General features: G+C 40.8%; 1 protein-coding gene across 10 annotated transcripts in view; it reads right to left on the reverse strand.

Annotated features, from left to right (window-relative positions):
* GBF1 (golgi brefeldin A resistant guanine nucleotide exchange factor 1) overlaps nt 1-18,141 on the reverse strand; it is a 145,855-nt gene that overhangs the window by 18,692 nt on the left and 109,022 nt on the right. For 5 of the 10 annotated variants that reach the window (XM_089677253.1, XM_089677256.1, XM_089677255.1 and 2 more), the window contains 6 exons: nt 15,113-15,273; nt 12,501-12,753; nt 6,148-6,353; nt 2,399-2,549; nt 1,285-1,415; nt 187-288 (listed from right to left, as the gene is read on the reverse strand). In XM_089677253.1, coding sequence (XP_089533379.1) covers nt 187-288; nt 1,285-1,415; nt 2,399-2,549; nt 6,148-6,353; nt 12,501-12,753; nt 15,113-15,273 — 1,004 coding nt within the window. The remainder of the gene's footprint in view (nt 1-186; nt 289-1,284; nt 1,416-2,398; nt 2,550-6,147; nt 6,354-12,500; nt 12,754-15,112; nt 15,274-18,141) is intronic. The other 5 variants (XM_089677259.1, XM_089677252.1, XM_089677258.1 and 2 more) reach the window with 3 other exon arrangements.

Consider the following 18,141-nt stretch of genomic DNA (forward strand, 5'->3'; position numbering starts at 1 on the left):
ACATGTACCCTGTTCAAACAACTATGTTGGTGTCATATTGCAAGTGGTGTGAACTAGACCAAATTATTCTATGCAAGTCAAATCTGAGCGTTTTTTAGACTGGTATTAATTTACAGATGGTGTGATCAAGGCCTAAGTCCTGAAAAACACATCACAGAAATAATTTTCCCTTAAATTCTTGTTCACCTTTGAAAGCAATGTAGATGCTCTCATTCTAGTCTCCTCCATGCCTCCCACATCAGCTGGGCTTATGTTCTCCAAGAGCTTTGTTAACAGTGGAAATAGCACCTGCCAAATTGGAAATCATACCAGTTATTTAACCACAAAACATCATTCAGTATGAACAGCAAAAAATCAAGCCATACAGATATAGAACAACACAGTGAAACCCCCCCCCCAAAAAACAAAGGTTAACGATTTGTTGTTTTAATTACCCATTTTTTTCCATTGACATTTGTGACATTAGGGGTGATTTTCCTTCACTTACTGTCCTAAAGATACAATAGAAAATGATAGCAATTCATCTTAAATAGTTGTTCCTGGAACAGGTGCCCCAGTTGAAAAATGTACCCTCACCTCGTTTCAGTGATTACTTTAAAATTTGGTTACTTTTAAAGTTTGGATTTTGCATAAAAAATTCCTGTATATATCCCGTCATTTGTAGACACTAAAATTTTCCCGTAATGGGATTTTTTTTTTTTTTTTAGCAAAGACATGTAGCAGAATACATTTTGGCCTAAATGTATGAATTACTTACTGGATATTATAGCAGAAAGTTAAAAATCAAAATTGTCCTTTTTTTGTTTATAACACAAAAAATAAAAACCGCAGAGGTGATCAAATACCACTGAAAGAAAGCTCTATTTGTGGAGAAAAAAAGGACATAAATTTCATTTATGCACAGCGTTGCATAATTGCGCAATTGTCAGTCAAATTAACTCAGTACCGTATTGCAAAAAATGGCCTGGTCAGGAAGGGGGTTAAATCGTTTGGAGGGCAAGTGGTTAATGGTATTCCAAAAGCCAACAATGCCAGAAAAAAATTAATTTACTAGAAAGCTACTAAAGTTAAAAAAAAAAATAAAAAAAAAATTAATGCAGCATAAAAAATAAAGACATTACAAAAAAGGCCTTGGTGAAATACATTATTCCCACCACTGTCTAATCTTTATCATATCATTTTTCTTTATTTTAAATACTAATGGTAAAATTTTCATGGACTGAAGATTAACTAGAAGATTTCAGAGCAAGAATTACAGAAATATATAAGGATTAGTGTTCTCACCTTATTAAAGCAGGCTTCCCATTCAAGTGCATCCAGTGTCTGGAGATCATGGACTAAAAGTGCTCTCTGTAGGTAAGTAAGAGCCTGCATCCTAACCTGACGTCGAGCATCACAACAAAGCCATGCAATTCCTGCAAATGACACATGGCAATTATGTTCATGTTTGGTAAACAGGACATGTGGACTGCAGTACCCTTACCATTTTTTCTGCTTTTTGTTTTGTTATGCATACACTAATTTATTTTTAATTTTATTTTCATCTTGTAAAAGTTTGCCACATGCTAAACAGAACACTGCAGGCCTGTATATCATTAAAATCCTTGACCCTACTATGAAAATGCTTTCAATATCATTCTCCTGATGTTCTTTTAGCGCAACTAAATTAACACTTGCCTTTAATTAGCAAGATAAAAAGCACGTCTGACCATTCAACTGCTAACAAACAGTCAAAGTTGAACCATGTTGTAAGAGGTGTATTAGGAGTGGAAGATTCAAAAAGGAAAAGCACATTAGATCTTCAGTTCTGGAGAGGCAACTGTGTGCGTATAATAAATATGGGGTACTAAAAATCGAACCCCCTAAAATTTTATATACAGGTCATAGAAAAAAGTTAACAACATTAGAAGATCATATACTGTATATGTATCATTAAAATGTATGGATACATGGATAACCACCAGCATAGTATTGCATAGCTATTATATGGTACTAGTGGCTTCCTAGCATTCATGGTCAGGCTTTCGGGAGAGAGTCTGACACCAGATGGAAGGGGAGCACTGATCACCGGGAGACGGCATCTGCATATGCACCAAGGCTCTTTTATAGGCCAGGCTCTGTGATGTGAGTGCTTTTTCATTCAGTATACTTAATTGGCATCCAGGGGCTTGAATGCTGAGGAGAGCACATGGGATACACAGGCAGACAGGGACGTAAATGCTGAGGAAAGTACCTGGGATATACAGCATTGGCTATAATACATGCCTTTGTATTTTAGTCCTCTGGTGAATGCATAGAGGTGGAGGACTGCACACTGCTGGTGACAAGGTGGAGAAGTGAACATGGTTCAGCTTAATATTAATAGCTAGCAAAACATATGATATTAAACATTTCTCACCCTGCAGCAATGGACACCAGCAGTTTGACCACAAAGTTCTAGAATCGGCTGTGATCTTTTCCCCTGCAGTCTCAAGATGGCGCTGTTCCTCTGCCCACGAACTGTAAATGGTTGCAGCCCTTGTATGAAGTGTGTGCATCAAGTCAAGGAGCTGAAATTAAAAAGAAAGATAAATCAAATCTATGCAAGATTAGTGACATTAAGTGAAGAATATGCCTGTGTAACATATATTGCTTATAACAGTCCTCCTACGAATACACATAGTGCACCTGCATTTCCTTTTTAATATGACAGCTTGGTAATTTTAAAAGTTACCGCATAAACATAAAGGCCCCTTTCACATTGGTGCGCTTTCGCCACGTTTTTTCCAAGACGACAAAAGCACATGAAAACTACCCCCCATTAAATCCTACGTAACTATTCACACTGGAGCTGTGTTGTGTTTTGAAAAGTCCTGCATGCATCTTTGGTGCAGTTCTTCAAAAGTGCACCAAAAAGGTACGTTCCATTTTGGGTCAATGGTAACCAATCAGAAGCGCATCAGTGTGAAAGGGCCCTAAGCTGAATAAAAGCGCATCAGTGTGAATGGGCCCTAAAATCCTATATACGCTGTCGTGCTTTCAATGCTTGCGATTCCAGCTATGATTACCTAAGCCCTAGAAAATGTGTAAAATACACATATTAGACTCAACAGACAAAAACTGTTGGAAGTGATATTTGACTAGACTGGATAATAGTAGTTAGGCACATTAAACTAGACTCGATCTGTAATGCTGAAGATATTTTGACTTTGAGCTAAATCTATCGGTTTGATCTAATGAGTGTCTAGAACACATTCCAGCATTTATAGCCACACAAGTAACTTTCAATTATTCTACCACCATAGTGTTATGTAATCTGTCACAACAGATTCTGATTGGCCAAAGACATGATGGGAGTTGTAAAAATGTGAGAAACCATCCCGGACCATGGGCCCATGGAGTCTGGGACAGATGTTAAACGTTCGGGTCACACAATAAACAGGTGTGAATTGTCAAATAGGCTGGGTAAAGAAATTAAAACAGATGGTGGCCCCCAATCAGGCTTTGGGAATGTGGTGTGCTATGAGCTATATATTATTATTCATAGCTGTTATGTGTACCGTGATATTAAAGTAAACCTCCTACATGGAAGCTGCCATCTGAAAATGCTACTTGCTGGTCTTTAATGCTGATTCTCTGGCAACAATACTTTGAATCATTGACCCTGACCAAGTATGTCGATAAGGACAGCTGAGTTTTCTCTGACTGATAATCTGCAAACTTGTTCTGGGTCAGTGACAAAAGTATTAGAGTTACAGGGCCGCCATATCAGCCAATCAATTATCATTTTTATAGCAAAGTCAGGGATAGTAATCTCTGAATTTTTCTATTATACTCTATGTCTTCTTTAAAGAGAATACTAGCAATTTCAGCTGCTCTTCTGCTAAAATAGTGAGGTATTTCAACAGAAATGTGTATGACCTTCTCAACAGTTGTGCACAAGACAAGGGATGATGTAAATGCTTGACAGTCCTTCCTCCTTTAATCCACAATTTTCTGCTTTTTGGGTGGATAAACCTCAAATGAAGATACAGTATGTTCCTGCTGGAAGTATAGAAATGGCTTCTGAAAAGTCCTAATTAATTGTGGATGGAAATGGTCCACCTAATTTGTTTTTCATTGACCTGGATTAAAATTCACAATATCAAGACAGCCACATTCACAATTATGGTTTAATGAAGAATGAACACAAATCCCTTTATAGAACCCACAAATATACAGGCCATATCCTCCTCAAAGTGAAGGAAGAAGTAGCCACATAGATAGTGGTAAACAATTTTCAGAAAGAAAGGGCATTTATAATTTAGAATTATAAATTTCACACCAAAGGGTAATTTACAGTGTCATAAAGAATCAAGCATCCTTCATCAAAACCTTAGAGTAAAGGTGATTAACATCATAGATATAAAGACGCACATAAGTGATACTGGATCAAAAAGCCTTCTATCACTGCATAAATGGAGGCTTGGCACTGGTGTCTGGATTGCGTATTCTCCTCTAGGTACCTATGTACCGGTTCACTGTTTTGTTGTCATTACCTAATCTCACAGTCAGGGACAATTTATCAAAAGCTAAAGAAACAAATGTAGTATAGCACTTACTTTTTTAAAACGGAAGTTATTTACATGCCGCCGTTGAAGCGAAGGATATAAAATTTCTTTATGAAGAATAGGTGAAGCCATGAAAATCATTCTTTAGATCTCTTTGGTTAAGACAGAACTGCTTTCATGAGAGAAACCTGCATACTGCCTTTACAGAGCTCTACTACAAAAAATGCTAGTTAACTGGCTGTCATGACTTCGGATCTCCATATTTCTTGTAGGGCCAGTGACTTAAAGAATGAATCCAGTGATTCAGAAAAGCAGTCAACTAGCATCTAGATGATGATTCAAGCACAGGCACTGAATTTTCTAATTAAAGTTCCACTTAAAGAAATAAAGTCCTGATAGATTACTTCATGCTGGTCCTTTTGAAGTATAGCTATATAAAATATTAAAAATAAGTGGCCATAGTGTTTAAAATCCAGTAACACTTTCTGATCCTGCTCTGCACAGCCTCAGTTGTCCTGTATTCTTGGCATTGTGCTGATAATCAGTGAGTCACTAGAGGCCAATCAGCTAACAGCATAAAGATATACTACAGCTGAGGGGGAAGGAAACAACAAGAATGACACAGACTGTGCTGAGGGAACACAGATTAGAGAGAAAGAGAAAAGAACAGGAGAAGTGACAGGACAAAGTCTGTTCTAATGGAGATACAAACGAGAAACTTAAAGGATAGTGTCTCATCTTATCTCCCGGATATTGTCTCCTTTATCTCTTGCAGTACTATGAATTTCGGCACTGTAAAGCTATTGCCGCTTTCCTTCCTAGCTGAGCCAAGACACACATTTTAATTGCAGAAAGTGACAAAGTTTTTGGGACTAAGGAGAGAAGCAGAGTTTTCAATAAAGAAGTGATTGCTTTGGGCTTCAACAAAATGGCAGCCTCCAGCAAAAACAAACAGGAGCAATTCACAGCACACATATTACTGTGGAATGTAAGTTTGTTTATTACAGAACATTAAATGTTATCAAATTGTTGTGGGTAAAGTTGCACTTTAAGCACAGGTTTCCATTAAGGCGGTCACCAGTCAGGCAGGAGCCTCCCTGAGAGCAATGGGCAAGTAATTAAACCTCTGCATTTGGAGCTGCCTCTGTTTCTGGAACATCTTGTCCAACCAACTATAGTGATAAATGTTTGGGTAAAACCAAGACAGAGAGGGAGGGATTGGCCATTTCCTCAGAGTTTCCTGCAGGTCAAGAAGCAAGACACTACATATATACAAGTTTAATGAGTTAGTTTGTGGTAAGCAAGCCAAAAAGGAACCTAAAAACTCTCACTAAAATACTGTGGAATGCAGAACTACCTTCTAAAAACTGAAGGTATTTAGCTACATTACAAAGAAGGTTTATTCGTTAGTGAAACTGTAGAGCCAGACCAGTTTAGAAAAGTAGTATAAATGCTTTGAAGACAACAGATCTGTTAATTTGCAGAAAAGTCATGTCTCAGCAAAGATGAAACACAGGTAACAACGATTTTCTGAAGGAATCAAGTAGTCCCCATTGTCTAGTCTAATCCAGTACACAAGGGAAAATATGAAGGAGGAGGAAAGGCCTGCCATACTTACGTCGTGACTAACCTGTAATGACACAGTGTGGTAACTAGCTGGCACACTCTCGTCTTCCTCATCATCACTGTGAGAACGATACTGGCGCTGGTTGGAGACTCTTGAGCGACGCAGTGTATTTTCTTTCTCTTTACTTTTCTTCTTGAAACGGCTAGCTTTACTGTCATACTTATGGCTCTTCACTCTCTTCTCTTGTGATTTGTACCCTTTAAAAACATACAATTTGAAGAGATTCATTTGGCATTAAAAGATTAGTGGTATCCGAATGCTGATCAAAATCTTGTCTAAACAAGTATGGCAAGCCTACGGCAAACTTTTGCAATATTAACAACCTTACAACCAAATAGTGTTTCTGTGATACCATTTGGCTTTAAAATAATTAGTGTTAACCACAATGCAAACAGTCTGCAGTCTGGTGAACACAGTTCAATGTTTGCATGTTAAAATTAAGTACACCCCATGGAAATGGTTGACTTTTTCAACATATTTGAACAGGCAAGCCTAAGATCTTCATTCAACAATGCCTACAGATATGAGACATGATACAGTTGAATAAATGACACATAAAACAGACAAGGTGTATGCATTCTCACAATCCAAACAAATAAAAAAATAGCATTTTGGAGCTGTACTGGCAGAATAACTCCATGGGACAAGCAGCGATTCAGGGCATTGTGAAAATCTAACTGGCCTTGGGCAGTTTCTAGTTGGTTTGAACAAGAAAAGCGATGAGTGGGTAGAGTTTTGACCTCCAATTTGTATCTATTTGAAACTACTGACTGAACCTAAAGTTCTGTGACATCTGAGACCCAGAGTAAGGCAGACTAACAAATGTTCCCCACTAATAGGAGTAAGGGTGCCCTTTTATCGTGAAGAGGGCTTTGGGGAAGGCTTGGCAACCTTTGTATATAAAATATATCCAAATAAAGTCAAATTTCTTCATAAGTTTAGGCCAAAATGTATTCCACTATATGCGTTTGGTAAAATAAATCCCAAGAAGTGTATATTAACTGGTTGGTGTGAAAGTTATAGCATCCACAAACTGTGGTATATATACTTGAAAACTGATCAATCCTGATGTACTGATTGCCCATCTCATTTCTTGAGGCCCTTAAAATGCCAGGACAGTACAAATATCCCCCAAATGACTGCATTTTGGAAAGTAGACAGTCTGAGGTATTTAGTACAAGGCATGGCGAGTTTTTTTAAGTCATTTTTTTAATCATGATTTTTTTGGAAAAATTAAATAAAGTTTGTCTTTTTTTTACAATTTTTCTTCTTTTTAACATACTGTCACCAGTATCATCATATGCTTGTGTGGCAGTGATCAGGGACATTGACTGATGACAGTAAGCAATAAAAAAAAAAAAAAAAAAAAAAAAAAAATTATATTTTTTTAATTCAATTTTAATTTTTTTTTTCAAACACATACTGTCATCAGAGTAGCTCAGTGTCTCAATAGTGCCATTCTGGGGGAAGGTTGATTAAAAAAAAATCCTTATACAATGATTATCACTGTATAAGCAATAACAGTGTTTAAGCAATAGCCTTAGTTGTCATGAATGGATTTCCCTTTCATGAACAGCTTTCCAATGGTTGTGATCTGTGATTGGTTACAGCCTAATCACATGGTACAGGTAGCCAGGTACCATGTGATTGCTGTGGGCCAATCACAAATCACAACAGTAAGCATACTGTTCATGAATGGAAAGCCATTCATGGCAGGTTGTTTACATTATCATGTGATCGCTATGACCAATCACAGCGATTACATGATACCTGGTTACCATTAGCAGTGATCCACTAGACACAGCAGGGGCATGCATATACATGACTGAGGCTACAACATGTGCTGCCCCCTGCCACAGTGAATGTAATGCAGCAGGGTGGCAAAGGGTTAAGGTTTGTACAGCACCTTTTTTTTTTTTTCGGGTTAAATAACAGACTTCCACCTAATGGCTAAAAATACAGAAAACCATTAAATATTTTATAATAACCTAAAATAATTTTTTTTTTTAGCCTTCACATTAATAAATTTTGCAAGACAAATATGTACAAAACCACTATACATTCCCATTAAGTAGAATTCTTTTCTTTTACTAGTGGGCGAGATATGAATAGGGTTGGGATAGAGACATATTTGAGATGCAATTTTTTCTTAATAAAAAAGTGTTCCTGAGAGATAAAAATGACAGGCAGTATAACATGCCAAGATCTATCAAAACTCAAATATCAGATTTGGAAAGAGTGTTCTTTAACCTTTAACCCTTTTTGTCTTAGTCATAATCACACTTTGTTTTTGCTATAAAATGCTCTTGACATGTATACATTTAACTTTTTGTTCACTCCTGTTATATTCAGAACAAATGGTGTATTTATATTTGTGTGTATGTTGACCAGTCCTCACCTCTAGCTGCACCCAGTTTACGACTGTAGTCTGTTTCCTGAGAAACATCCCCCACTATTCATGTCATCCTTATCAGCTTCTAATTGGGGTGGAGTTGAATGCTCATTTGAGCATCTCCCTATAAATTTAGATCAGCTCATGGGGGGAGATCTCTGATGGGGGGGCACAGTCTCTGATGGGGGTGCTGCTTCAGATTGAGTGCGGCTTTGAAAGAGTGCGATGCAGTTAAACACAGCAGTTGAACTAAAGCAGGAGAACTTAAGCAGCAGGAAGACACAACAACAACAACAAGTAACTCTACTGCACGCTGGACAGACTGCAAGCAAACACCCTGTAAAACCTCTCTTACATACCTGAGTCCCACTCCGTATACCTTTATATAATACATCCCCTCTTCATATTACTATCCTCTGTTCCCAAATCTCATTTCTTTACCCCTCTGCTGCACCCCAAAACTTGTACATCTCCACCTCATTGCTATCATCTCCCTACTACTGCTCTCATCACCCCCCCAAAATGCCTCTTCTACTCCTCCTCATTTTCCTCTCCTCCATTCCCAAAATCCATTCACTTTATCCCTCTGCTCCTCCTAAACATTTGTATATTGTGTCCTCACTGCTTCCTTCGCCCCTCTATGGCACCCACCACCTCCTCCTATTACTCCACTCTCACACTGACCCGAACACCTCCACTAGGAGTTTCTCACACTCCTGCACATCCCGCTCCCATGCCACCTTTCTCACCCTTCTCATCCTCCTAGTCGCGGGGGACATCTCCCCGAATCCTGGCCCTCCACCACCTCCCTCATCCGCACAACACCCTCCTGCCTCCACGTCCTACCGCAACCCCCGCAACCTAGTATCTGTCCCCCTGCTCCCTAAAATCTCCCCCCCGTTTTCATGTGCACTCCTGAACGCCCGATCGGTGTGCAACAAGGTTACCGCCATCCATGACCTCTTTGTTTCCCGCTCCCTCAACCTCCTAGCGATCACGGAAACCTGGATCCAGCCCACTGACTCTACCTCCCCTGCTGCACTCTCCTATGGAGGTCTCACCTGGACCCACTCACCCAGACCTAACGGTCGTAAAGGTGGTGGGGTTGGTCTGCTCCTGTCACCGCAGAGCACCTTCCGAGTCCTCCCAAACCCCCCCTCCCTATCCTTCTCCTCCTTCGAGGCCCACTGCGTCAGACTATTCTCCCCAACCCCCCTGAAGATTGCGGTGATATACCGGCCTCCTGGATCCATACCCCGCTTCCTGGATGACTTTTCCTCCTGGCTACCCTTCTTCCTCTCCTCTGAGCTACCCACCATCATTCTTGGGGATTTCAACATCCCTGTCAACCTCGACAACCCAGACACAGCCCGTCTCCTCCACTTAACCTCCTCCTTTGCACTTGCACAGTGCATACAATCCACCACCCACTCCGACGGTAATATCCTTGATCTTGTCTTCTCCAACCGCTGCGCTCCCCACAACCTCACTAACACCCCCTTCCCTCTCTCTGACCACAACCTGATTACCTTCTCTATCTCCTCGTCCTCCAACGCCTATCCCTCCAAATGTCACACTACTACCAGCCATAACCTCCGCAACCTTAACCCTGCCCCCCTCCACTCTGCAGCTGATAAACTCCATGACAGCATCCTCCCCGTCGTGCCCCGACTTGGCTATGACTGCCTACAACAACGCGCTGTCAACAGCCCTTGACTCACTAGCGCCTTTAACCACACGCAACATCAGACCCCGACCGCTCCAGCCCTGGCAGACTGATCACACCAAAACCCTCAAACGACACAGTCGTGCCCTGGAGCGACTATGGCGCAAAACAAAATCTCAACAAGCCTTCACCCGCTACAAATCTGCCTTCCGCACCTACACCTCCTCCCTCCACGCAGCCAAACAAGCCTACTTCCTGACCCTCATCAAGACCCTCTCCTCCAACCCTCGCCGACTCTTCTCCACCTTCAACTCTCTACTCTCTCCACCCCCACCCAGCACCTCACTCACCACCCTTGAGATTGCCAATCACTTCAAAAACAAGATTGACACAATTCGCAAGGACATTGCCGCAACTCACACGCCCTCTCACACAGCTACCCCCTCATCCCCCCTCCCCCTCGACATTACCCACAGGGACTTAGTCACTGCTCAAACTCCCTCCAACCCCGTTCCCCCTCACTCAGCTACCCCCCTCATCACCCCTCTCCCACGGCCCCACCACTGCTCTGACCTCCACTTCCACCCCACCCTACATTCCTCATACTGAAGCTCCCCCAACACTCCACGCCTTTGACCTTACTACCATCGAGGAAGTCTCCAAGATCCTCTCTGATGCCCGCCTCACCACCTGCCCCCTCGACCCTATCCCCTCACAATTCCTACGACCTCCCTCCCCCTCCATCCTACGCTCCCTCACCCACATCTTTAATCTCTCCCTCTCCTCCGGCACTTTCCCCTCCCCACTGAAGCATGCACACATCACCCCCATACTTAAAAAGCCCTCCCTGGACCCCAATGACCCGAACAACCTCAGACCCATCTCCCTGCTCCCATTTACATCTAAACTCCTCGAGCGCCTCGTCTACACCCACCTATGCTCTCACCTCAACGACAACAACCTCCTCGATCCCCTACAGTCTGGCTATACCTATAATGCTACCACCTCCCCCTCACTCCCCCTCTCTGTTGGGGTCCCTCAAGGCTCTGTCCTTGGGCCCCTTCTCTTCTCCATCTACACCTCCTCCCTTGGCCAACTCATACACTCTCACAGCTTCAACTACCACCTCTATGCCGATGACACACAAATCTATCTCTCAACCCCCCACCTCACCCCCTCGGTCTCTGCCCGAGTCACACACCTACTGAGCGACATATCAGATTGGATGTCGCTCCACTTCCTTAAACTGAATCTCTCCAAAACCGAGTTTCTTGTCTTCCCCCCAGCCCGAACCCCACCCCCCATTGACTTCTCCATCACATCCAACAACGCCAATATCAAACCCGCTCTGCAGGCCAGAGTACTTGGTGTCATTCTGGACTCCAACCTATCCTTCCAGCCCGAAGTCCAATCTTTAACAAACTCGAGCAGACTCCACCTCCGCAACATCGCCAAAATCCGCACGTTCCTAACCCCAGAAACCACTAAACAGCTCATCCACTCCCTCATCATATCACGACTCGACTACTGCAACTCCCTCCTCACTGGCCTGCCTCGCCGCTGGCTATCCCCGCTTCAGTCGATCCTGAATACGGCTGCCAGACTCATTCACCTTTCCAACCGCTCCGTTTCCGCAACCCTCCTCTGCCAATCCCTCCACTGGCTTCCGATTGCGCAACGGATCAAATTTAAAATCCTAACACTGACGTACAAAGCTGTCCACCATACTGCCCCGAACTACATCACCGACCTAATATCCAAGTACCACCCAGCACGCACACTCCGCTCCTCACAAGACCTCCTTCTCTCTAGTTCCCTGGTCTCCTCCTCCCATGCCCGCCTCCAGGACTTCTCCAGGGTGTCACCCATCCTCTGGAACTCCCTTCCCCAACCCATCAGATTATCACCTACTCTCCTCTCCTTTAGGCGCACCCTGAAAACCCATCTCTTCAGGGAAGCCTACCCCCTGCTAACTTGCCGACCTCCTCCACTCTTCCTACCACTCCATCCCCCACAGCTATCTCCTCCTATACAACTATCCCGTCCTTTCTAGATTGTAAGCTCGAAAGAGCAGGGCCCTCGATCCCCTCATGTTTTGCATTGTATTGGTATTGTTCTGTCACATGTTCTGTCCCCCTTTGTAATGTACAGCGCTGAGTGAACTATTGGCGCTTAATAAATACTGTATAATAATAATAGTTATGCAATACAAAGCTATTTAACAATGCTTCCTAAATAGTAAAAAAAATGTTTTGATAGTTAAAAAAAAATCCTAGCAACACTTACACACACCTCCGTTTAGACTCGCCTCTACGAAGACACGTATAGTCTTCACACACAGCTCAAAGTTTTCTGGTGTAACATGTGCAGCATCCCGAACAATAAAAGATAGAGACTCCACGCTCTTCATGAGAGATTTTGTATCATGTGGGCCAAAGTCCAAACCAATTACTAAACTGTACTGGTTTACTGGAGTGCTGGCACCAGGCTTGCTCATTGCTGCAGACACTTTAGAAGAGTCCACATCCTCCTTTCCGACCTGTGTAGAGAAGACAAACCTTTACATACTAAAAAGTATAAAATGAAGCTTCAATAGTGTGTTGTAAACTGCAAAATGATTTGCTTTACACTTTTAAATGCCAGATAATTTAAGGTAGCAAATTCTAAGGAAAAGTATATTCTGAACTTTTTAAATGTATCCAGATAGAATAGAGTTGTATCACAGAGGACCCTCAATGATAGTTTATTTGTAGTAATTTCCATCCCTCCATTTTCCCATCTACTACCAGCTGAGGGCAACAGTTTTATGGTTTATCCCTTTTTTTCTCTTCCCCTTTCTTCCCTTCTAAGGAATATCCTTTCCCCATAAAATCGAAGATGGAGTCTATTGTGGTGGAGTGCTGGAGGATGACCCAGCCAAGAGAGGGTCCTGTAGTTAGGTTTCAGGGGCTAGTACCCCCTTGGTTAATACCACATTCATTATTGGAATTTGTATTCTATGAATAGTTGCTGGTCTACAGGTATTTTTATTTTATGATGTGATTATCGATGTGTTTGTTAGATATGAATTATATTGAAATGTATACATGGATTTTTATTTATATTCACTGGGTCTCTCCCCAGGAGTTCATAATAAAGATTAAAGTGAAAAAAAAACTTGTATTCAGACACAAAGCTGCTGAAAACACAGCTTCACCAAAAAACATTGAATAGATTATATATCTTTTTTAATTGCTGCAATTGAAAGGGGCATTTCTTCGATGATTTCAGTTAAGCTGTGTCAGCACCTGCCAATATGATATCTGAGCTTCCTGGTTTCACAGGTGGAGTGCATTTTCTAAACACTTCTACAGCAGACAAATCACTACATTGCAGGTCACATAGAAATGTTGAAGTGTTTTAATATATTTTTTTTGTGAAGAAAACTCATATCTGAAGAAATACATAGGGGACCACTAATAATTTCCATGTGGATGTGGTTTATTGGTGTCTATGTAGTCATTGAGATTTGATGTCTATTTATTACAGAGAATGATCGAAGTTCCACAATTGTATGGTTCTCACTGGGACAAAGAATGATGGGAATTCCAATATGCTATAGTTGTCACTGCAATAGGAGGTTAGAAAATATCAATTCTAGTTACATAGGTCTAGGAAGAGATTTCCAGTCACTTCTTGTTGTATCTGTAAGCACTTTAATGCTCTGTACACTCGGCATCGCAAATACAGTAAAACACAGAGCTGCAAAAGCATTTAATACCCGTTTGTTGATGATTTAAAGATGGAGATAATGGTGGCAGGCTCCTCTCTCCTACAATTCTCTTACTTTCCCTTGTACTTCTTTCCTCTGTTTTATTCAAGACCTGGTTGTACAATTTCTGTTACAGCAGACACCTATTTTTGACTATGATCTAACAATGGCCATCATGTCTTGTGAATCTTATCTATACGGCTTTAAAGTGATCTTATTGTTAATTCTGTAAGATTTATGTATTCGTGCTACTCAGTTTGCTAAGTAGGATGGTATTAACCACTTGCCTACCCTTCCTGCCCAGGCCAATTTTCAGCGCTGTCGCACTTTGAACAATTGCGCAGTCATGCAACACTGTACCCATATGAAATTTTTATAATTTTTTTTCACAAAAATAGAGCTTTCTTTTGGCGGTATTTAATAGCCACTGGGTGTTTTAATTTTTGCGCTATAAACAAAAAAAATTAGCAAAAAAGAAAAAAAAAGAAAAAAAAAAGTTTTTCTTTGTTTCTATTATAAAATTTTGCAAACAGGTAATTTTTCTCCTTCACTAATGTACGTTGATGAGGCTGCACTGATGGACACTGATAGGAGGCACTGCTGGGTGGCACCGATGGGCACTGATCATCAGTGCCCTAATGATCAGTGCCGATCACTTCTCTGACAATTGACGGTTTTCGGCAGTACTTTCCTCACATTGTGACAGCATGAGGAAAGTGCAGCCGATAACTGGCAACTGTATTTACCCGGTGATTTGCGGTGTCATTGGACACAGCTAATCACGTGGTAAAAGGCCGCAGTTATTGGCCGTTTACCGTACCACGTGATCAGCTGTGTCCATAGGACACAGTGATCACCGGCAGCGCCGGGTGCGCGCCGCTGCGGGTGTGTTCTGGAATGACGTCTCTGGACGTTGTCCCAGAACCAGACAACCACGCTGTAGCCTTCCTTCGGCTATAGCATGGTAGGGAACTGGTTAATGTTAATAGTGACGACCGCTGGTATGTATTTGATTGTGCATTGCTGGAACACTCTCTTACTATTTACCAAGATCCAATGTAACCCACTGTGCATGTATTTTTCTTATAAATGTTTCAATTAAAAAAAAAATATATATTTTTTTTAATAACAGGTAAAGGTCCCTTACCACTAGCCAACCGCTATTCACCATATCCACATCAGTGACAGATCGGTGCATCTTCGACTGCTTGCTATGCTCCGTATATACCTCAGAGTCTGAGGTGTATCCACGATCCAGACTCACATCAGTCGAGTGGTATGAAGACACTTCACTGTCTGACTGTGCACCTGAACACAGAGATAAAAGTTAAAAAAAAAAAAAACCCACAGAAATATCACATTCAAAACATAAAAGAAATTTAACTGTGATGGACAAACTATGCACCAAGCAAACTCCGAGTAAACTGGTAAAGGCAGCACTCTTTGAAATATGCATCCAGGCCATGCATACAAAAGAAAACATACTAAAATAATTTTACCAAAAACTTGGACATGATCTCTAACTGTTACTGGAAATAAATGACCACTGAAATAAAAAAGCAAACAATCCGCTTGGCAGAAATGCTGGAATGCTAACTTGGCCTTTGTGCTCACAGTGTATATGCAGTCATATAAAATCCCTGAGTTTAGCTCTCCATGTCCCTGTAAAAATATCTCATCCAGAGAGGTTTGAGATATCTATCTAGTTCAGTGGTTCTTAACCTGGGTTCGATCGAACCCCAGGGGTTCGGTGAGTCAGTCTCGAGGGTTCGGCGGAGGTGAAGACCCACACCCGACTCATATGATTCGTGCATTAAATATGCATTAACGGTTTTGTTCATTTTGTGCACCTATGTATAAATATATACCTAAATATATACCTATGTTTTGAATTTTAAAAATCATATTTTATTTTTCCAATTAAGAAGGGTTCGGTGAATGCGCATATGAAACTGGTGGGGTTCAGTACCTCCAACAAGGTTAAGAACCACTGATCTAGTTCAAAACACTTTCACAAAACAAATCACAAACAGTAGTGAGGTCCTGTTGGTGTAGATCAGGGGTCTCCAAACTTTCTAAACAAATGGGTTGGTTACTTTCCTTCACACTTTAGGCAGTCAGACTATGGCCAGTGGGAGTTAATGATGCCCCATTGTTGGCGTGAGTGAAAGATATAGTGCATCATCACTGGTTTCAGTGGGGGGAATGGTGCCCCATCATAGTTGTCAGTGGGGGGAATTGTGCCCCACTATTGGTATCAGTGGGAGGAATACTTTTCCGAGGACTGGATAAAGGCAAACAAAAGGGCCACATCTGGTCCCCAAGCCACAGTTTGGAGACCACTGGTCTAGATTATCCGACTGTATGAAAATAATTTAAAGCAGCATTTATTAAATCAGAATGTACCCCTTTAAAAAGCCACAGTTTAGAAATACATTTATGTTTTGAGATGACAGAAAACCCTTACCGACATCCAGCAAGTTATGTTGAATTTCCTGTACCTTTAAGCAGACACCCTTTTGAACCATTATAAAGATAATGCTACTGGTATGAGTGGCTAAGAAGCAAAGAGTTTATTGGACTACACTTGTTAAAATTTTAGATTTGATATACCATTTAACAAATTAATCGAATAATGAAAAAATACTGTTTATGGATTTCACCAAGTTACAGAATACATAGAATGGTTAACCACTTAACCATTTTTCAGTTTTCTGTGCTGTGCTTATTTGACTGACAAGTATGTAGGCATGCATCACTGTACCCAAATGAGTTTTATATCCTGTTTGAGACAGAGTGGTATTTAATGAGGGCTGAATTTATTTCTCTTTACTATAAAATGGAAAAAAAGAGCAAAATATCCTGAGAAAAATAACGATTTCCCTTACTTTGTGTTAAAATAAAAATGACAAGACAGTACAAACCCCCAAATTGACTCCTCTTTGAAAGTATATACCCAAACACGATCTCTTTCTGCCAGAATTTTTTCAGAAATAAACATACTTGGGTTTAAAAACAGAACCTGGTGCAATAACATATTATTTATACAGGTCATCCAGAGGGATCAGGAGGGTGCTTTAATTTGCAATCCATATCATATTTACTTGAAATACTATATCCCCACCTCTTATATTATTTTTACATTTGTATAATATTAACATAAAACAGGGTTAGTAAATTAAATCTACATGTAACAACAAATTTCAGCTACTTTTATGCTGATATTTGAAGTGCACACCTTCACCAATAGATGGCACCAATAAACCATATTAATTCTTACAAATCATTCAGGTAATAAATATGGGATTTACAAAATGTAAGGATGTCACCCTCATCCTTGATCTACAATTTACAAAAGCTAAAACCAGAATGCAACTTGAATTTAAATTCCAGGCTGTCCAACTGTTCTGAGTCAGTGATTCACTACATAGTAAAGTATACGGAGGACAGCCTCAAGGTGTGTACATTTAAAAACAAAGTTGTCAGCTACAGTGCTTATATTTCTACCCTGACAGGTTGCCTTCAACATATGGCCCTGTGAACTTAACATATTTAGAGACACAATTAACCTCATGTGTGATTGGCACAAAGATGAGTGGTTATATTTTTATGATTTTAGAACAAAATATTTTGAGTAGCTTTTTTTACAGATATGGCAATGTCAGAATATTTTTCTCAGATGGACACTTAAAGTGGTTGTAAATGTAAAATGTTTTTCTTTCACCTTAAAGTGTTACTAAAGCCACAACATTAAAATCAGTCTATATATGCAGTAAAGAATGCTTGCTATACTCATTATGGAACCTAAGGGGTTAATCCTCTGCATAGTGTAATAGGGCTGCTTGATCCTGACTTCTCTGATCCTCCGCCTTCTTCCAGTCCCCCCCCTCTTATTTCCTGATGAGAGTATGGAGTCACTCTGTAAATGCTCAGTTTGGCGTGTATTGCTAGAGAGGTTTTTTTTTCTTTGGGAAAGTGCATGTGATCAGCACAGGGCCAATCATCACTGTCCAGACAGAGGTCAGGGGTTCTGCATCCTGCTAGAGCAAAACAAAAACTCCTCCTACAAGCTTTAACATGTGCTCTGCTGGACACTGATAGAAGTCACAAGAGTGCTCTAACTGCTGTTGAGAAAATTAATTTAGCAGTTTAGATTTACTAAAATAATTGCACTTT

Source organism: Staurois parvus, unplaced genomic scaffold (genome assembly GCF_062004578.1).
Source record: "Staurois parvus isolate SC_StPar_1 unplaced genomic scaffold, SC_StPar_1.0 ptg000182l, whole genome shotgun sequence".
Taxonomy (NCBI): domain Eukaryota; kingdom Metazoa; phylum Chordata; class Amphibia; order Anura; family Ranidae; genus Staurois; species Staurois parvus.